The sequence below is a fragment of the Dermacentor albipictus genome, chromosome 6 (genome assembly GCF_038994185.2).
Source record: "Dermacentor albipictus isolate Rhodes 1998 colony chromosome 6, USDA_Dalb.pri_finalv2, whole genome shotgun sequence".
Lineage (NCBI taxonomy): Eukaryota > Metazoa > Arthropoda > Arachnida > Ixodida > Ixodidae > Dermacentor > Dermacentor albipictus.
The window spans coordinates 12959713-12981826 of NC_091826.1; the positions used below are offsets into that span (position 1 = coordinate 12959713).

Consider the following 22114-nt stretch of genomic DNA (forward strand, 5'->3'; position numbering starts at 1 on the left):
ACACTAGACGCCGATTTCAGCGTATCTGAAATACACGCCGCTCTACGCAAGCTTAACGGTCGTTCTGCTCCAGGGCCAGACGGGGTCACTAACAAAAGCCTTCGCAATCTCGATGACGAGTCCGTGTCCCATCTGACTGACTACATCAACGATTGCTGGCGCAGTGGTGCCCTTCCAGCCGCCTGGAAGACTGCCAACGTTATCTTAATCCCAAAGCCTGGCAAACCATCTAGCCTCAATAACTTAAGGCCCATCTCCCTCACTTCATGCGTAGCCAAGGTGATGGAACACGCCTTCTTAGCACGCATCAACAGTCACCTCGAGGACAACTCTCTCTATCCTCACACCATCATTGGATTTCGCCCTCACCTTTCTACTCAAGACGCTATGTTGCAGCTCAAACATCAAGTGCTCAACGATCGTTCTCGTAACATGAAAGCCATTCTCGGACTCGACCTTACTCAAGCCTTTGATAACATTTCCCATTCAGCTATCCTTGATCAGGTCTCCAACCTCCAGCTGGGAGAGCGAGCCTACAATTACATCCGTGACTTTCTCTCCAATCGCACGGCTACCCTCTCGGCCGGGGATTTACGATCAGACCAGCTTCCCCTTGGCAGCAAAGGCACCCCGCAAGGTTCCGTTATCTCTCCCATGCTCTTTAACTTAGTCATGATTGGCCTTGCCAAGCAGCTACAGCAAGTCGACAATATCAACCATACCATCTACGCCGACGACATCACCATCTGGTCGTACCGAGGCAGTGATGGTCAAGTGGAATCAGCCCTCCAAACGGCGATTGACACCGTTGAAGCCTATCTCCAAGGGACTGGACTGCGCTGTTCGCCGGCTAAATCGGAGCTTCTGCTATACAAGCCCATTCAGCGGGGTCGCCCTCCCAAACACCAATCTGATCACCGACCCTGTGACGCCATCACCCTACGCCTTCAAGATGGCAGTCCTATCCCAAACGTCCCTAGTATCCGGGTTCTCTGTCTCACCATCTCTACCAACGGCTCCAACGCCTTGGCTCTCAACAAGATCTGTGCCCAATCTCAAAACACCCTACGACTTCTTAAACGTATATCTAACCGTCGAGGAGGACTCAAAGAAGAAAGCCTTCTCCCACTCGTCCAATCCTTTGTCATATGCCACATCACCTACGTTGCTGCGTACCTCAACTGGTACCGGGCTGAGCAGAACAAGCTCGACACCCTCATACGAGGGGTCTACAAGCAAGCACTTGGTCTCCCACATTGCACCAGCACTGAACTCTTCAACCAACTGGGAGTTCACAACAACCTTTCCGAACTCATTGAAGCCCAACAACGCTCTCAGCTTGAACGGCTCACCCATACTGAAACGGGGCGCTTTATTCTGTCCACTCTTGGCTTCACCTACCATCAGCAACAGGGCCCCAAACAACCGATCCCGACCGACATCCGTAGCTGGATCTACATAGACCCTATCCCTAGGAATATGCACCCTGAATATAACAGGGCCAGGCGCCAAGCTCGGGCCGGAGCTATCATAAAAGCCCTTGCCAACGTACCTGGCGTCACATTTGTTGATGCAGCCCGATACTCCCATGGCACACGATTTGTGGCCGTTGCCACACGCGATGGAGCCCTACACCATGCCTGCAGCGTCACTACCCCCACTGCAGAGACGGCTGAAGAAGTGGCCATCGCCCTGGCCACTTTAGATCCCACCTGTCACACCATAGTGTGTGACTCTCGCTCAGCCGTTACTAACTTCAGCAAAGGGCGTATTTGTCCCCAAGCTCTTCGCATCCTCTGCCAGGCACCACACTCTAAAGACAGCATAATCTCCCTAACATGGATCCCGGCCCATGCGGGCCCTGTCCACCCACACCTCCCCAATCTCAACGAGGTCACCCACTCCATTGCGCGAGGCCTAGTCAACCGCGCCTTATATTTCCGGACCTCTACACTACCCCCAACTGCCGGTGCTGTGGAATTCACCCGGCTACGCTTTCGCATATGCTATGGGAGTGCCCAGCACAGTACGCACAGACTAACACCACGACTCTCTCGTCGAGGTTGCATGAGGCTCTGCGGAGCTCCACCCTCGACGACCAAACCTGGGCGATCCAGCACGCCCGCGAGGCGGCGGCGAGGCAAGCCCTCGACGTCCCTTCGTGGGAGGCGTAGGCCCGGCCATCATAAAGTGCTGGTTCTACAATAAAAGTTTATTCCTCCTCCTCCAGTCTTCACTGCTCAGATCTGTCTAAGGACAACCAGATTAAATTACTGTCCCGTTTCAGTCTCTGCAAACATTAAAAAATAATAAAGTAAAAGAAACGGAGTACGGGTCATCGCCACATGCATGAACATGAGCTTCTGTTTATCGTATCGTTAACGTGAGAAGTGCTTCACGTGATTGACGTAGTAGTTCTGCGGAAACCCGCAAGGCGGAGAGAAGTAATGAATAAAGGGAAAATGAGACATCTACCTGTTCGTAGCAATTGCAACAAAGGAAACCCATACGGGTTCCTCGAAAGAAAAGCCTCATGGTTGAAGAAAAATTCGTCCTGGTCCGGGACTCGAACCCGGGACCACCGCCTTTCCGGGGCAGCCACTCTACCATCTGGGCTAACCAGGCGGCTAGCAGATGGTAGGGCGAAGTCGAATTTGTCGACAACACGAAGCAAAGGCAAGAGTTTGACGTAGCTCAATACTGGCTGCACGCACAATCTATATCGTGCGGCTCATTGCAAAGGAGCGAAGTGCGGCCCGACTGCGTCGCTAATCTGGAGACCGCGAGAGTCAGCGCTTCGGTAACGCGTGGGCGCGATTCACAGCAGCGGCCACCGGCAGACCTCCTAGACGACGCGTGCTAAATGGCGCCATCTCGTTGGCATCGTCACCGCACTACGCTCTCCTTTCCTCCTTTCCCTACAAGAACCACTTCTCTCCCTCTCTCTGCTCTCCGCTTGCCTCCTCGAGTCTTTCATTCCGCGCTTCGCTTCACGTTCGCTTACATCTTTCGCTGTGCTTGTTGGCTCCGTTATGCCGCAGACGCCGACACCTACTCTCCCCGTAGGAACGGGCGCCCAGGAGGTGCGCTCTAGAAACAGCAAGCCGCTGATGGGATACGTGCCAATGTCTTCACATTACGCGTGCGACGCTCTTACCAATTGAGCTAACGTGGCGCCGCTTTCTGATCCACTTTCTGGGGTATTTATGCCTGTCTACTAGATTCAACCCGGGGAGTGTTTACCAGCGCCGCCACTGACAGCCATGACGTTTTGGGTGGCGGCAACTGGCCAATAAGGCCACACCTGCTACCCGAAGGCGTCAACGCTACCGGATTCTAGACCCTCGCTACGTAATGGACGAGAAGAAAGAAAACCCAGTGGCCGATTTTTATTAGTCAGATTAAGAGAAGCCAACCAACAATGACACCAAAGAGATCACGATAAAATTACTTCTAGTTCATCATTTAAGTAAAGAAATTATAAAATAAATGGAAATGCAAGTGGATAAAAAACAAGTGGCCGCAGGTGGGATACGAGCCCACGTCTTTACAGAACAGGTTCCATGTTCGTATCCCACTTGCGGCTAGTTGTTTCACTTTTTTCTCGCTTTTGCTGCTAAATCGGCAATAACTTCATGTATATATATATGGCGTTCTCGAAATAGTTCTTTACATAGGGACATGAAACTTTTGTTATCTTGAGGTAGTTAAGTTACCACTTAAGTTAACTTGCCAGTTCTTAAATGCAAACACCACGGAACTGCTGTGCAGATAAATGCTAAGTGCAATCACAGAGAAAGAGCCACACGCATAAATTTTCGTGTGCGACAATAAAGTCCTTCTTAAAACAAATTCGAAGCCCATCACTTCCAGGACACATCTATTCTCGGTAGAATATCTGATTGAGTAACTGGGGTGATATTGTTGTTGAACGCAAGAAGAAACATGTCAAATTTATCATTTCGCACAGGTGACCAAAGTGCAACAATTACAAATTGGGTCCCAAGGAGAGAAGGCGTACTCAAAGGTGGTATGCGATGGGCCTGTGTACGCGATGGGCCCCGCATGCACCACTTCCGCACAAAGTATGACTTGAATTCATGAAATTGGAGCCCAGGGACGTTTGCGCAAATACAACTGCTCTGGAAACCCACATACATTTACTGATAAGGGTGAAATGTAACATGCGACTACATTCGGTGCAACCGTTCTCATAAGTCTGGATTGGCCTTCCGGCATTTCCTGTGGAGTGGAGAGGCATCGCTAAAGATCGCCGTTTCAGTTCTTTAATTGCGTTAACATCGAGAGTGTCAAATGGGAAGAGGTGCATGTCTGTGAAGTGTGGCAAATTGGTCACGTGGTATTTATTTATTTTTATTTACAGATACCTCACAGGCTCCATCTAGAAGTATTATGTGAGTATGATGTGAACAATTACAAATTGGGTCCCAAGGAGAGAAGGCCTACTCAAAGGTGGTATGCGATGGGCCTGTGTATATGGCGCCTATACAATTGATTATGGTGGTCGTTGAACAGTAAAAATTATTTGAGATTTTTGAGGAAGTCAGATGGCGGGGATAATGGTTGGCGTTGGTGGTGATTGTCTCGATGGTGATTCGCGTCACTGTCTTAGCATTTTTAGACATTTTCAATTGAAAAGTTCACGTAATTTTTTGGAAGGTGGAATCTGTTGCGACTGCCTGAGAGACAGACCTACTGCCTGATCTGATCGGTGGGCCCAAAGTATGCCAGACTTATGTGGACAGCGCTTATAGCGACAACTACACGCCTTGTGACCTCTGCCTCGCGTAATCTGGGGTTCACTACGGTTTCTTGAGGCGAGTAGGTTCACGCTTGCGAAGCTCGCTTTCTGTGAAGAAACACGCGGGTGGAGGCACAGAAACAGGCAGCGGGAGGACGAAGCCCAGATTTACGTCTTCATTTCTTGATACGCCAGCTATCGAATATATGGGCATATGGTATCACTTGCCCCACCAAGTGACACCGACAACGATTACTAAGGACATTTCAAATGTCCCCTTTAGCCGCACAGGAAGTCCACTGTTTTGTGTCAGGCAGTGACTGAAAATAGTCGGCAGCTAAAACGCGCGAGACGCCAGCCTAGCGTGGCCGCCGACAGTGAAGACTATCGACGAAGCACACGATTAGAAGCGAATATCTATGGATTCAGTGTAGCATTTCACAAGCGCACAATGGGTGGTCTTCCTAACGTAAGGCGCATGTGATAGAACTGTACTCGCAAGAATACCTGCAATCATACGTCGCCTCCTTTGAAGACGGCATCATCCCAACCAACGACAACCGAGCCCGCTACACGCGCTGCTCTTCCAGAAGGGAACCAGGCGAAGAGCGATAGGCAGAGAGGTTAACCAAGGCCGTATCCCGTTGTCTAACTTACACTCGGGGAAGGGGTGATGGCCAACTACAAATAATAAAAAGCAAAGTAATGAAAGCAAAGCAAAGCATTACTCGTGGAGTAATGTTTTCTAGCCGTCACGAGCGTTCACACACTTCAGTCACTTTGAAGAAGGATTTTCGACGTGAGGCGGGCACCTAGCGCCGCATGGGATCCCTTTAACTGAGCCCCTGCCCGCTTTATGCCGAATAAGCAACCCGTTTCAAATGACGAGTTTTCATGCATTCGTTCAAGACCGCTCCATAGATCAAGCAAACTCTGTGGATGAATAAAAATGTGTGCCGTGAAAACAATAAATACGAACAAAATAAAACCTAGACAATTATCCCTCCTTGCTCTTTTTTGCATTTATTACTCTTTTGTTTTTGTTACTTTCTTACCATCTCTTTAGTTGTTTTAATAGCCGCGCGGATTTATTCGTCAAACCCTTCACCTTTTTCTTGGGTTATATTGTGTGTGTAGTGCAGAAGAAGCGTAAAAGAAAAAGAAAAAAGAATTGGAATACGATCATTCAAAGGTGTTCAATAATTTGAGACGTTGCACGATGCTTATCGTGTTTGGGTAGGCATCTGTGAAATCTTGGATTAAATAGTATATTTACATTTTGCCAGAGCTCGTTGCTTCCGCGTATGTGTTTTGCATAGTAGCTTGGTGGACGTGTCTGATCGTGAAGAACTAGATTTAAACCGGGGAAAAGCAGGGAGATTAACCAGAAAAAAGGTCTTCTTCATTATTGTGCGCGGTGTGAAGGGGAATGGACATTAAAAATATAAGAAGAAAAAGAGAGTTGAATTTGGAATCAAACACGACTGCACAAATCTCTGAGTGGGATGATTGCGTTTGGAAGTTTGCTGCTCCTTCTATGCGGCTGCGATTTAGCGTCCGAAAATCTCGACGTTAGCGTCGAGACGAAGTCCATTTCAACGGGAAGTAAGCTGCGTCCGGCACTCCTGCCGACCGCCGCTCTCGCGGACTAAAATGGAACCGACTAGAAGCGTACAGTCCTTTGTACCTGCCACCGCACCCCAGCTACGGATTACGAACCGAGACATTTTCGATGATGAAAAGAACCGTAGTGGCTTGTGCTTAGTACGACAGCGATCCTAACCGGAGTGGATCCTAAACTGTTCCTTTTTTTGTAATATTTATTGGATCGTATTCATGTTTAGGAAGGCGTAGCTTGGATTTACTTCGACTGAGCACTTTCACTTGTATTCCTGAATAGCGGTTTCGTCTTGTCCCCCCCTTCTTCGTGCAGTTCGATTGGCGCCTCGCTTCCGAAAGCGAAAGCAGGGATGAGTACTTCCCGCAGCGCCTAATATCATGGTCGGATTAGGCGCCGAGAATGGAGTGAGGGGATGTGAGATGAGATTCGTGCTCAAGAGACGTGAAACTCGAGGTCGTCGGGCGGCTGCCTTCGTTGCGTCCGCGAACCCTGCCGCGGCATAGGCATTGTGCGTGGGTCTATCTCACGGTGTTGCTTGCGGTTTCTTATTCCGTTGCCTAGGTGACCATGGAATGTTACATAGTGCTCGACAAAACTTAAGCTGGCCGTCCCGGTGGCGCAGTGGCTATGGCATTATGCTGCTGAACAAGAGGTCGTAGGTTCGATTGCCCGCTGCGGCGGATGGGTTCCGATGGCGCCAAAATGCCTTAACACTTGAGTACCTAAATTCAGGCGCACATTGCAGAGCCTCAGGTCATGAAAATTAATATTGAGTCACCAACTGCAACCTCGCTAGTAGCCGCAGTGTTGCTTTGGGAAGTCAGACCCGATGAATTAATCGGGGCTTAAACTACACGAAAAATTAACAAAAAAATATTCGGCGAATTGGTTATAATTTAAGAAAAGCTTCAGATTTTTTTATTGCGATAGCAATTATATGAACACTTTAGGCGCATTTCTGCCGTCGCCGTGATCTGTACAAATTCCGAACCCGCCGTGGTTGTTCAGTGGCTATGGTGTTTGGCTGCTGAGCACGAGGTCGCGGGATCGAATCCCGGCCACGGCGGCCGCATTTCGATGGGGGCGAAATGCGAAAACACCCGTGTGCTTAGATTTAGGTGCACGTTAAAGAACCCCAGGTAGTCAAAATTTCCGGAGTCCTCCACTACGGCGTGCCTCATAATCAGAAAGTGGTTTTGGCACGTAAAACCCCAAATATTATTATTATTGTACAAATTCCGAGGACGATAGCATCGTCGCCGCCCGTGGTATGCTGTATGTGCGAGTGGAAGCATGCGAGAATGAGACAGCGATCGCGGCTCAATCCTGAACACGCAGCGCAGGAAAACGGGGACGAAGGGCGCCACCTTCCGTCGCGCACAATGCTTCGGGGGGAGGGTAAGGACGGGGGAGGCTCTACTCCAGGCGGCCTGGGAGGCCGCGTGCGCCCGGCCAGCACGCTGTATCTTGAAAGCCATCTGCGACGGGTACAGAGTCCGCGCTGCGCTGTGTTTTCGCGGCGCAGTTCGCGTTGAAGCGTCCATTCGCCGCGATATTCAAATGAGCAGCAGACTGTTACATGCGCGACAAATGCGCTTTCTTCTTGTGTCCCTTCGTGAACGGCGTCACCCACCCGGAACTGTTAAGTTCCTCCGGATTAATCTCCATACCTTCGACGGTGATGGGCCGAGGCATGATGAATGGGAACAAAGAATAGGGCCAGGAAAGATGCAAAGCGCGTGCATGCCCCACAAACCTGCCACATTTACGAGCGAAGCCTAAGCAGACCCGTACTCGACGCGTCCCAGAAAGTCAGCGCGTTAAGGTTAGCGCGTCCACAAAGTGACTGACAGTCAAAGTCGCGCAAAATTCAACAAAGTCCACCCACCGCCAAATGTTTAGTATCCACAGGTTCCTTGCAAAGTGCTGATTCTGAAATCGCATCGCTTTCCGAGGTCCAGTGCGAAAGACCGGACGAAACCAGTTGAAGAAGCGGAAGCCGATGTGACACACGTCCGCACTTGTCAACCTCTTCTTCTTGTCCCCCACATGCACGCTTCGGTCCCATTTTGTTCACATAAATTCATTCTTTGCACTCGGCTTCTTCTATTGTTGAGATCAATTCGCTTTCCAATTTCTGTTGCCTACTTCAAGTCTTCTTTTTCTTTTTTTTTGCCTCTCGTCCTGCTTGCACATTCGGGCCACCGATACCAAGTCACACATACCCATTATATTCGAGGATTGGGCAAGAACCATCACACACCGAGTGGTTTACCCAGGGGCCCAAGTTGTTTTTGTCGAAGTATGTGTTGCACAGTGCTTATTAAGTTCGTATCGCGAAATGGCTTCCGCATAACACCCGTGTACTTAGGTTTAGGTGCACGTTAAAGAACCCCAGGTGGTCGAAATTTCCGGAGTCCTCCACTACGGCGTGCCTCATAATCAGAAAATGGTTTTGGCACGTAAAACCCAATAATTTAATTTTTAATGGCTTCCGCACGTTAATACCGCCTGCTCGCGTTTTCATTTTGTTTTTTTTTGTTTTTTTTGTTTTTTTTTTTTGTTTTTTTTTTTTTCTTCCAAAGCCAGCGAAGGAGCCATTGTGAGCCGGAGGTTGAGAGAAGTGCTCCTTTAAGTAGCCATGGAAAAATCGCATTCACTTTATATCGTTCCCTCCGGAAGTACTGCGCTGCTCCCGATAACGCAGACGGGGCGACCCCATAAAGAACGCGGCGGTGATTGCAACAAACATAAACGACGCCGACGCGTGTTCACAGCAGTGTTTGATGGCTCCTCCGCTTATTACCAGGGCACATCAGACAAGCCAGAACAAAACGGGAATGTCGCGCAATTCGATAAAGTCTGGGTAGGCATGCCATAATCTTGTTCCTACTTTCGAAGCACCACGGCGACAGTTTAGGCAATCAATACGAGAAAATGCTCATACGAACGAAGGAATTCCGACAGACCCCATCTCACGATGACTGTCGTCGTTGATATGATTTGTAATCAAGCAATGTGTAGCGACGCAAAGCAGTGCTGAATACACAAGCGTACGGGCAATTTGACGGCAAAAGTATAGCAGAACCTGAAGTATGTGAATGTTTTATTGACAATCGTGAACAACTCGAGCGGCCACCGTGACGCGTCATGTATGAGCGCTGTGCTGCAGCCGGGCTCCTTTCCCGCGCTTGACCCCGGACACGCTGTGTTATCTAGCGGCACGCGCTGGGTCCCAAATCTTTTTCGTAGCCTCCGAGATGCCAGCGGTGGCACGACGATGTATACCAACGCTGACAATTGATCCCTCGCTGCCCGGAGGCATTCGTGGCACAGCGCTAAAGCGTCGCGCTTGTATGCTTGCGCCTACAACGCAGGCTTTGTTGGATGCAGGCTCAAATATACCCTGCACAGGTTAAATTTGATCAATTTTTTTTAGTAGTGGCGTAAAGAGGCGAGATACATAGACACAAAGGAGCTTAAGTAGGTTGAGAGTTTTAATATAATATTGGACTAATTATTGCAATTATGATTTCTTATTCCTTGGCAATTCTAACCTTGTTCTACCTCAAGATTGTATAGATATCCCCCCTCCATATGTAATGCCGTCTTGACCTTTAAAGTACTGAAACAAGTGACCATTGCATTAAATTGTGTGACTCAGTCGATTCATCAAAATGGCTTACTGATATTTTTCATAAGAAAGATATATAACCAGCGCAACCTATGTAGGGTAGGGATTTCGGGGATTACACTGGAAATTGAGCACGAGCTAAGGACCACGCAATTGGCGTTGGAACAGTAGAGGATAGAGGAAGAATATTAAGATACAGGAAGAAGGACAGAGCGGGATTGGCATCAAATGCAGGTCGCCGATATTAATTGGAAGCTTTTCTTTACCTACGTCAATGGGGTTTGGCGTCGCCGATCGATATTTCGTTTCTTCCCGAGTAAACTGCACCTAGTGTAATCAATTTTGAGAGTGAAGTGCATAAAACAGGGACAGACGGAGGAAACAACACATGCGGTGTAATCAAAACTGTGCCGATATCTGAGCCTGTGCCATAAAATTGGTTATATCGCGCGCCGATGATCACGCCAGTGCTATATATGTGTATTCGCAAGGTCTTTATGCGGTTTGTATAACGCAAGCCCGTCCTACAGAGGCAGTGCAATCCTGATAAATGTGATAATGCTATCGCATTATAGGTCGGCCAGGTGCAACATGTAGGCTTAGGTTCATCATCTTTTCTCTTCCTCTAGATTTGGCGGCGTCGATGTCTCGCTGCGCGGGCGTATCGGCTTGTCTCCCAAAAAAGTGTACCACGGCTAAAGAATATCATAAGAAGCTAACAAACACCACGGACACCAAGGACAACATAGGCGAAATTACTTGTGCCTAATAAATGAAATAAAGCAACCATAAATTAATTAAAATGAAAGTGGATGAAAAAAACAACTTGCCACAGGTGGGTAACGATCCCACAACCTTTCGCATTTCGCGTGCGATGCTCTACCAATTGAGCTACCGCAGCGCCGTTTCCCCATCCACTTTCTTGGGTATTTATGTTTTCTAGCAGAACCCTGGGAATGTTATCCAGCGCCACCACTCACAGACCTTGGCGGTGGATGTGGAACATCCTTTCTGCCGCAGGCGTCACGAGAACGTGATTCTGTTGGGTGAAGGCATCCTCTCCACGGCTAAAGATGTCAGCTGAAATTGAAACACACTTTCACGCATCACCATCACTTGTCTCTTTGCATAGCATTTAACTGAAGCAATTCAAGGAACCTTCGCTTAGTTCTTTAGTTCTAGAGATCCATCTGACTTGCTGTACGTCCCAGCAAGTCAGATGGATCTGCCGTAATTTTCTAGTTTAGATTTAGAGAGAAGGATAGAATTTGATTTCTGTTTCTCGTTTGAGGATATACTAGGTGAGAGCGAAGTTGAGTTGGGTAGGGCTAATTCTCTTTCTAACGTACCCCACTTTTGGCCAATCTCTCATAGAGGCTATGAGCCATACATAGGCAAACCAACTAACGAACCATGTAACACACAGAGCAGCAGCAGAGGAGTGGTACTCTACTAGAGTAGCAGAATGGGTGCCAACGGAAGAGTTTGTGCACATGAAAATAATCACAGAGAACAGGAAAAGAGCTAGCTGGTAACGTCCACCCGGAGGGTCACGACACCTACCGGCTCTGCAAGACAAAAAAGTTGCATAGAAAAAGAATAGTGAATGAAGAACCGCAGAGATATTAAGAGGGAGACATAAGAAAGCCGATGTTGACAGAGGATCACGTGGTGTGATGAGATAAGGACATCTGACGGCATAAAGTGGAGTCACCTAAGACAATAAAGGGTTTACTCGAGGTAACTGAGAAATGTCTTCGTCATGCAGCTCGACACAAAATGAAGATGACGAGGAAGAAAGGCAGCGACCCTGCGAGAGCTCTCTCTCTGCTCAAATTGTTAACTCCCTTGTTATTATTATTATTTTCATACACCTAATTAACCACCCGATTCATGGCCACTCCCCCACTGTGGGTATTTGCCACGGCCACTCAGGACAACATGATCATCTTGCTCCATGGTCGCCTGATATGTCTGGCTTCAAGATTGGCAGATTCTGCTATGCTGTGCTACAGCGGAACTGGCGTATAGGGTGTTAAAACTTAAAGGATGGCGATCTCGTAATCAAACCGCAAGTGAGACAGTAGAGAGTTTTTGTTTGTTCGTAAGCTTTAACCTTTTCGGAATTACCAAGTTACTGCATTGATGGACGGCAGCAACAGTGATGGTACCGACATTTTGTGATACTTTGTTCAACTACTATGCATTTGAAGCGTTTACGCATTGTGTGAACGTTTATCTCAAGGAAAAATTTTGAAATGACTGCATGTTGACGGTTACGTCACTACCGACGCTTTCGAGCACCAATTATGTAGAACATGGTAGACCACCTAAATGTTAACTATGTAGGCTCTAATTAATTTCCGCGTCAAAATACATTGCTACTAACGCTGTTGCCGTGCACCTCTGCGGTAAGTCGCTATTCTGCGACTATTAAGAAGTTTACATATGAGTTAAAACACCATAGCATCACCCCCAGCAGACACCTCGAGACAGCTGGATTCCGAATAAATTATTTTTATACTCAGCTCACAAACTGAAATGCGCGTAACTACAACAGGTCTATACACCTCCCAATGTAATAAAGAGATAAAGAGTGTGTCAAAAGAGCAAGAAAAGGCAGTCAGATGAACCAGAATCGAAAACTTCTCTCGCTTCCGCTTTGAGAACAATTACTCGTCAAAGAGAGATCCCACAGGCACTCTGTAGCAATCACCGATGACTGTAGAGGACTAACGTATTTATCGATCCATGATAATGGCCCCTTTCAGGCCACTGAACATGTAGCTGGTAATCAGGAGATTATTGCCACTTAGCCGCGAGATGCGCCTTCTAGCTCACTCTATCGAGGAGCCGTAATTCCGCGTTACAACTTGACGTCGCGAGGCTTGACGTTCCGGGTCTTTACTCTGCAACGGGTAATTTTCCGTATTCTTAGACAAGCGATCCAATGTGTCGTTATGATGATGTGATGGTGGCGCAGAGGATTTTCACGGTGGTAGACGCGTGAACCAAGCTGCAGACTAGGCATATTTGTCTCGATATACGGTTAAGTGCACCAGCCTTGTTAGTTTGTGTTTCGTGCGTCTTTTCGTTACCTGTCACTTATTAATAATTACATTGAAGACTAAACCATTTGGTAGAAACGCTTGCGCCATCTGTTCCACCTTTATATGTTGTTACAGCGCGCTTTCTCCCCAAACGAAATACATAGCTGTAGCGTAGGCGATTGTCGCAATAAGTAAAAGACGTCGACGCAGCCTTCGTGACGACATCAGGTCAAGCTGTATTCCGAGAACTAGCACGAGTGTTCGGTACTTCGTATTTGTTTGTTAGGTGTATAGCATACCACGCACGAGGCGCGGAAAGAAAGAGCTTTGCAGCCACTGCAGTTTCTGCTTCGTCCCATCGATACTTAGCATGTGAATACAATATATGGTGCCCCACATATATGCTATCACTGTTTCTGTGGACATGTCAAATGGCAGCAGAACCTATTTTGTGCACGGCTTAGGCTGTACTGACTTCCGCAGCCCAGACTGTCCCCGGAGCCGGAGAGATCAGGTGAGTAATTGCAGTAACTGCCGTGTCATGGTTGAAGCTCTGAATAGCAGTCAGCGTTCTAAATGCCTTACGAGGCTAATACCCGTGTCACACGGGCGTTTGGAAGGCGTTCCAACCGATAGTCAGTTTACTCAAAGATCAAGTTCGAGCTGCTACACGGGCGGTTTCGACGGCCGCCGAGTCAATAGTCTATCGAGTCAACGGAGCACCTTACAACTCTATCGAAATCTCGATGGCCTTTGAGCAACGGAAACGGAAACGGCGCGAACATGCCCTCTCGTTCACAGTGTGCTCCAACTCACGGTTAGAAAGAACAAATCAAACCAAAATGCTCTAAAAATGCTATATATGAGTGTTATCAATTATTCAATGAAGTATTTTTGCCATTTGATATGCGCGAACTACACACACTCTCGACAACAGCGACGTGTAGCGACGCAAACGTTGCCGCAGTTTCGCTACTCAACAACTTAAAAACTAAACATACATGTAAGGCAATGTATAAACAATTGTTTTCATCTATAAACAAACATAAAAGAAATTATAGTGCTTTTAAGTGGTTTTAATGTTGTTTAACTTTTTGTGACATGAAAACGAAAATAAAGATACGCAACGCCACACAATTTGGCGAGAAACGCCGGAACCACTCAACGGCCTTTCAAAAGTGCCGTGTAGCAGCGCGACAACTCCTTTGAGTCGATAGAGTTCTGGCGTTTCGAAGGCCGTCGACTGGAAGGCCTTTCAAATGTGCCCGTGTGACACGGGTATAAGAAACACGGGAAGCAACAACAGATTCGTACCATACCTGGAGTTTCTCACTATAGTGAACCTCGGGGGCAGAGGTATTAGAAAAGCCGAAGCTGGTTTTGCAAGCCTGGTTAAGGCCACAATCATATTGCAGCTTAAGGCTTGTCTTCTTATAAAATTTCTTATAAATTTTTATATTATAAATCACGTTTAAAGAAAAAGAAAACGCAGGACGTCTATTATTACTCAGGGAATACGAAGTTATAGAAGTCGTCTCTTATTCGTTCTAGCTGTTTTGAATCGAGCGTACTTGACAATAACTTGGTTCCACTTCCCCCAAAAGAATATTGTTATTCAGACCAAGAATTCCCTCCTTATATTTCCGGTTAAGCTTATTCAGTTTAGCGCCATGGTACTTCAGCGAAAAGCACAAAGCTCTTTTCTATAGCTACCGCGAAGTTCTCTGCAAGCACAAAGCTTTCCCATTTTGTGCATAAATTCGCCTAACAATTTATTATTTGCTCCTTTTGCTTGCGTGAATGAAACAGCGATCAGCCATAGGCACAAGATCAAGAAATCCTTGCGTCTTTAAAGCTGTCAAATGCTCCGCTCGACTACGGCTATGAATAGGTTTTTTTAAAAATCGGCTGCTACAAATGGTTGACTTGCAAACGAGACTTAAGTACTGTCGTTTTACAAGGCTTCCTAAAGTACCTTACCTGGAATATTCGGTGGGGACGGCCACTGGAAGGTGTGCTATTTCAGAGAAGCGCCACATCATAACGTCGGTGTTTACGTTCTTGCCAGGAATGTACTCAAATATAACCAAAAATACCTTTTTCTTTAATATAAGGAAGGCATCTGCTGCTTTCCTTGCATTTAGCAAAGGAAAAGTTTAAAGGTAGGTCAATTTCTGGCTTTGTGAGGAACGGGTAGTTTATACAAATCAATACGGTGAACTGACGTAGACAGTGAAGATAACGTAAGATGAACCATGTGGTTACTTACAGTAGCGACGTACTTTTTCTGCACTTATGCTCATCTTTAAACAGATGCTCACAAGAATGATTGAACTAGAAGCAGTTAAACTTGTTTTTTAATCGAACGTCAAACGGCATCAGATGAAAATCATTACTGTTAGGCTTTATAATATGACCATATGCATACGGTTGTGACGCAACGCGCATTTATGCTTAATAAATGCGCCTTGCGAGACATTGAATTGATCACAAAAGTGCATAATCACTGTATTTTGCAACTATTAGCCCGCATTGGCTAAAATTAGAGCCTTTCCGGGGAGCTTCGAAAGAAGCTGAGGATCGTTCATTGATTGATGGGTCTGAAGATAATAGGCGTAACCTTGCGCGACAAGAATGCTGCAGGGACAAAATAAGCTCTGCGGGTGCGGCATTTATAAGGCGCACTATAAACTTCATCGCGAAAACTACGAGCACGTATTTAGAATAACAATCACGTTTAATGAGAGCCTCATGTGAATTAACTAATTTCACCCTGGACCTCTACTGCAACATACTAAGAATTTTGCTGTGAAGAGTGTCACATAATTGCGCGCGAAGATACGCTTAATTTTCTCTTCACTCGCTGGTGGCGCCAGTCCTTCTTATAGTGACGTGGGGAAGTCGCACGCTTGCTAGGAGCTAGCGGCTCGGTTCAGGAAATCCTCCGAGCTCTTGCATTATCCCATTGCTCTCTCTATTGTAATTTCATTGCTTCAGCATATCGATTGGTCGGCTATTGAAAGCTTTATGGCGCATAAGCCGCGTGGTATACCCGGTCCGAGGAAGGCGAAATGACTGAATTTTATAGGCAAGTAAACGTTGTCTAAAAGAATAAAAATATATGTGTATTGGCGACCTCTTGGGCCGGAGCGACTTTATAAATATTAGAAGTCCTAAGTGTTATTTAATTAAATTGATCGTTCTAGCGCAAAAAAACTAAAATCCTCGTATGCCAAACAACTGAGTTGGCGTTGAGAATGGTCGATAAGGCTGTACGGTTGTGCACGCCCTATACTGATAAGAAATCAATAACCTGCGCAGCACTTAGAACAACGAAAATGTCAAGTAATGACCCAAAATATCTTCTGTTGAAGAGTGTAGGTTGAAACAGTGACTATTGTTTCGCGATATGCACTGAAAAACTGTTTTTCTTTCGCGCTTAGATTAGGGACACGTCATAACAAAGTGACTTCAACGCACTTAATGAAGGATTTGGCTCACTCGCAACATGTGACGAACCCCTATGGTTTCGTGTTAAATATCCTGGTGCACGAGTATCGTGTACTATGCAAATTCTGACTACTTATGTGGCACAGCTCCAAGAGTGGTGGAACAAAAAGGAAGACGCTAATGATGTGGAGACCACTCCTTCATGCGTAACTGAGCTATTTTCTCTAATCTATCAGCCACCAAGTGGACCCCGCCATTACGGTTAACAGACCGGCGTTGCGCGAGGCCAAGATTGATGGAGTGGCACAGTGCATTAGTCTTTACGGCATTGCTTATAACGTAGCTCACGCTACCTCCGACAGCACGAACGGCGAACTCCACTCAACCGATACTTCAGAGGAGCAAAATACTACGTCTGGAGCACGCCGTCACGCCGCTGGCTGCTATGAGGTGCTGATGTCACGCTCTGCAGAATATTCCTATAAACCAACAGCGGCATGAATTGTATTTGCAGGAAAGGCAGAGAGGTCGACCTGCATTGCAGAAGAATGAACCGGAGTGAAAATATTGGCATGATTGATGAAAAAGAGAACAGCATTAGTGAATGGCTTATGTACATTAGACAGCAACCCTATACCAAAGCCGCTCGTCTGTAGTACCGTGTCATGCAGCAACTTTAACAACGCTTTCGTTGTCGGCCTCGAAGTTGCAGTGTCGGGCCGTGGGCCTACAGCCGTGCCCTCTGACAGGGCTTTCCTGCCTACGCTGGCTAAGAAACTGTCCTGTGTCCGTCTCCTCGACATATATGATGGGCAATCCTATTACATGTGTTCCAGTGTTTCAGGCATCTGGCAGTGTCCACAATCGGAGCTATTCGACTAACCGATGAAGTGCGCGTAGCGCGGCGCGTGAAAGCAACGCCCAGCCGAATCCTGCGTAGCAAAGACACCTGGCTCCGCGTAACCTTCCAGTGGCATGCATAGTCTTAAATAAAGCTCGCATATGAGATACAAAACAGCGCGATAGGAAAAGGGAGGAAGAAGTAGCCGTGTTCCTTCATTTTACCGCCGGTGAACGCTGCCTGCAGAACGGATAATTTTTTTTTCTCTTTTTAGAGGCGATTTCTCCGCGCGCATCTGCGCATGTTCACTCCAACCAATGCCAGACAAAGCATTGAAAGACATGCTGGATATAATATTGCGCCAGCTTTCGCGCTACTGCTTCGCATTATGAGCAGGACTGCGTTTATTTATTTATTTATTTATTTATTTATTTATTTATTTATTTATTTATTCCTTCATGCATTTCTGATGGAACCACCAGTACAGGGGTTTTAGCAGAGTGGGATATACATTAACAGGGAACACAAAATAATGAAACGCAGGAACACGCACACGCCCCAGAATTTGCACGACGCAGGTCCATCAAAATGAAACGAAATAGAAGTTGTATAAAAACACACCTACAAAGCTACGCTGGTGATGAAATACAATTAAAACTCGGTCTAACGAAACCCAATTTTGCGAAGTTTCCGATCTAACGAAGAAATTTCCATTCCACTGTAGATACCAATAGGGTTCAACGGTGTCATCAACCCGAGTTAGCGAAATTAACTTGGGCACCAAACTCGATTTAACGAAGTTTTTCCTGAAATAAGTTAGTGAAAAACTGCTCTTTGTTTATAATTTTGGCACAGACCGGCTTTTCTTCTAGCGTGCGTTCTAACGCAATCACGTTAAACTTTTGCCCGCCCTAGTTATGGCCCCAGCTTTATTTTGACGAGACTGCACTCCGCACCCGTGCGCGGAGCAACGGACTCAGCAGTCGTCGGTCTCTCGAGGCGATTTGCTGGGGCCCACGAGGGAACCGATGACGCATTACAAGCACGTGTGGACTACGACATGCGTGTGGCGCCCACGGCTGGTGAAGCGCACGCAGGCGAAGTTCACGAGCTTTTTCACTGCAACGTACTAAATTCGCCGTTCCCTCCAGAACACAAAGATGTATTTCTTTTTCACTCTCGGTTTCACGCACAAGCAATTCCGGCCGGCCTCGCGGACTTTATTCATGCACTGGCCTGAGTTGGCGGCATATACAACGCCGCGGTAGTTTTTGGTGTCGCTACGTTACAATTTTAGATTTCGAATGACCAAACACTCCTTTTCTCAATTTTACGAGCTTGCCGATTTAACAGAATAGTTCGAGCGTGGTCATCACTTCGTTAAATCAAGTTTCAACTGTAAACAGTGCTTCACTATTAAAAAAATTGATACAACAGCGATAATGAATCTACTAGGAAAACGATATCACTAAGGTAATTCTAGTTCTTCGCTGTTCCCGGAGGTGCATCGTTAAGCCGTCTCTTTGACGTTACAAATAACCGGAGGAAAAACGTCCAATCGACAATTTCAATGTTATAGTGTCCTTAAGTGATACAAAAACCAAGCGTGATGAGTGGTTTCTTTTCGATAAAGCCGTTAAGTTAGCAGGTAATAAGAGTTCAGTGACGTAATTGTGCGTGAAATTATTATAAATGAAATGTATGGGAATTTTCCCAATTTTTTCAAGCCTGCGAATACATCAGCTGTTCGGCAAGACTCCCATAACTTGACAGCATAGTCTCAAATTGAAAGGACGATATATTTGCGCACGTCGGCTACATTTATGACGAATGCAAAACATTATAGCACATCTTTCTATGATTATTATTTGCGTACATTACGAAGGCCATTTTTAGATTACGCGATTAGTAGCACTGAGTGCGCGGATGTCCGCACAATGTTATCACAACAAGCTTTTCGTGAATTCCCACCGCATGTATATGTTCCTTTAGACATACGTTTCTTTGTTTGACGCTGTTATGGCTCATTTGGTGCAAGACAATTTTCTTGGTGGACAGCTTAATTTCTCGCGATTTGTAGTAAACCCTATTCCCTGTACTCCGGTGGAATATTTGTATCATCTTTCTTTTTGTTGTTGAAATGGTTGCGGGGTTTTAGTATATTGTGAATGACGGCCAAGTCACTCAATAACCTCTAGCTACTGTTCTTTCGGTTACCTGAAAGTCCAGCCATATTTCAATTATGCATTTCTTTCATTCATTCACAAACAGAAAAAAAAAGTGCTGAAGTGATCTGTAAAATTAATTTTGCTAGCTTGCATTTAACGGTGACAATTATTACTCGTGCACAAAATTTTACTAATCATACGCAAAAACTCCGAAAGATAACCTTGAACATAGATTAGCGCCAACCTTCTCCTCACTCCACCGAACTCGACTCTACAAAAATAGAAAAGAAAGAGTAAAAGAAAAACAAGAATAAGAATAGAAATATTTTCCGTGTTCTTTTTCTTGTCCATGGCCTTCGTTATTTGCATTTCTACTTGACAATAAGTAGCAATGAGTAGGCGGTGCCAATTAAAGAGGTCAACATTTCCCAATGGCTTTATATTAAAATATAACAATATAAAATAACGTCCAAACTATTATAAAGCAGAATAAGAAGATCATGTGACATTTTTTATATTGATATAAGGAGGTGTTGACGCACAATTTAAGGTGCCGGCTACTCCTTATCTCTTGAATGATTCCATTATACAACATACAGGCTCAAGATTGCATATAAAATAACCTTTTCACAACAGCACCAGGCCTTATGACGCAACGTTTCCACAGGAAGTCTATGAGGTAAGGAACACATGGTACAAGGTAAATGTCTCCACATTATGTAGATAAATGTCTAACAAATACAAACGATACTGTCGCCAAATAACAGTCTCTAGTCAGCGGGTGGTACATACATATGAATACATTATCACATGTAGTCACAGCAAAACAGTCAACATAACTTAATTTATAGACACATGCATATGTACAGCGACATTGAAATGAAAGGAACAATAAAAGCGTTAATAACGTCCAACAGTGCCGCTGTCTTCAAGAAAAGTCTTTAGTGCTTTTAAAGCGCTCTTCTGCAAGGACTTTGTTGGCCAAGGACCCAAAAGTTCGTTTAAACTGAAAGGTCTGCGGTCTAATTTAATTAGGGTTGAGTTAAGTGGGCATCTCGGTGTGTCGTGATGGGGGCAGTCTAGAAGGAGGTGATAAATATCTTCATCTACAAATCCACAATCTCATTCGGGGGTTTCCGTACGGCCAGAGAGCGAGATAAAACTTTCTTATGTCCTTGATGGGGTTAAAGGGTGGCGGGGGTCGGGAGACTAACCCCCACTCCCCCCCCTTCCTCAGACAGCGGCCAGACCTTGCTTTCTGGCGGCGTCTTTGGCCATCCGCACGGCCCAGAGCTGCTCTTCTGGTTTCAAGCTCAGCAGCAATGTCTCCCACTGCTCGGCCGTACTAATGATGCGTGTGTTAGTGCGGGAGGTGTTGGCGGGTGAGGCTTTGGGGCATTGCCAGATAATATGATCAAGGTCAGCGCGGGCCTTGCACGCTTTGAAGAGTGGGGAGTATGCATCGGGGTACATGCGGTTGTAAAGCACGTGGTTCGGAAAAGTACGTGTCTGAAGGAGTCGCCAAGTGGTGGATTGAGACTTATTCAGTGTTTAGTGTGCTGTTGGGTAGCGTAATCGCTCTCTGCGGTAGTGCAGGAGAATTTCTCTAGAAGTAAACATTCGGTCCCGCGCATGACCGCGATGCAGAACAGAGGGCTGGCCGGGATCGGAAGACGCAGGTGAAGCATGATGCGCCCGGTGTGCGAGAGCTCGGGCGGCATCGTGGGCGGCTTCGTTTCCAGCCAGACCCGAGTGACCAGGAGCCCAGATTATCTGCACGCGGCGTTGCCTTGGGGGAGGAGTGCCAGAGAGAATCTTCTGCGCTTGGGGTGCTATCAGTCCTATTGCGTAGTTACGAATGGCTGTTTTTGAATCGCTGATGATGCAGTGTGCATTAGTAGCCGCGTAGGCCAAAGCGATGGGCGTTTCTTCTCCTACTTCGGGTTGCGTGGCGAATATTGATGCGGCCGCGGAGAGGCGGTACTGCGAACCCGCCGCTGCGACGACCGCCATGGTGTTTTGGTTGGGGTACTCTGCTGCATCCACGTAGGTTACGTCAACGGCCTGGTCGTAGCGCTTTTGTAGTTGCTTAGCTCTTTCTGCACGTCGCTCCGGATTGTGTTCAGGGTGCATATTGCGAGGTATGGGCGGGATAACTACCTGAGCACGAATGTTTGGAGCGATGGGTACTTTTGGTCCGAATTGGGTGGTGTAGGTTATGCCTAGGGTGCCTAGAATGTGCCTGCCCGTGGTGGAATTGGCGAGTTTACGAATGTCAGCACACTTCCTTCAAAGACTGTTGGCATTCCATTGAAATATAGCAACATTTTTCTAAAGGTTATTCATGTACTGCCTGCCGCAGTTTCGGCCCGGATTGTGGACACAATAGCGCTTCCAGAGGCAACAAGGCTTTCACTTCTGGTAGGTTGTGTGCTTCCGGCAGAGCAGATAGGATTGCCTTAAGAGTTGCGAAAAGCATTGGCAAAATCAGTTGTGTCACCGATGCGGTGGTATGTTCGCTGTTAGCTGGCGTTACTTCTGCAGTAGGTGCGTAAGGTTGCTGAGAAAAATGTGTGCGAACATTGGAG

General features: G+C 46.6%; 1 protein-coding gene across 20 annotated transcripts in view; it reads left to right on the forward strand.

Moving 5' to 3' along the window:
* LOC135914247 (uncharacterized) overlaps positions 1–22114 on the forward strand; it is a 623773-nt gene that overhangs the window by 365030 nt on the left and 236629 nt on the right. For 7 of the 20 annotated variants that reach the window (XM_070539896.1, XM_070539897.1, XM_070539901.1 and 4 more), the window contains one exon: positions 4385–4415. The exons of the other annotated variants lie outside the window; for them this stretch is intronic. In XM_070539896.1, the coding sequence (XP_070395997.1) occupies positions 4385–4415 (31 nt within the window). The remainder of the gene's footprint in view (positions 1–4384; positions 4416–22114) is intronic. 20 annotated transcript variants of the gene reach the window in all.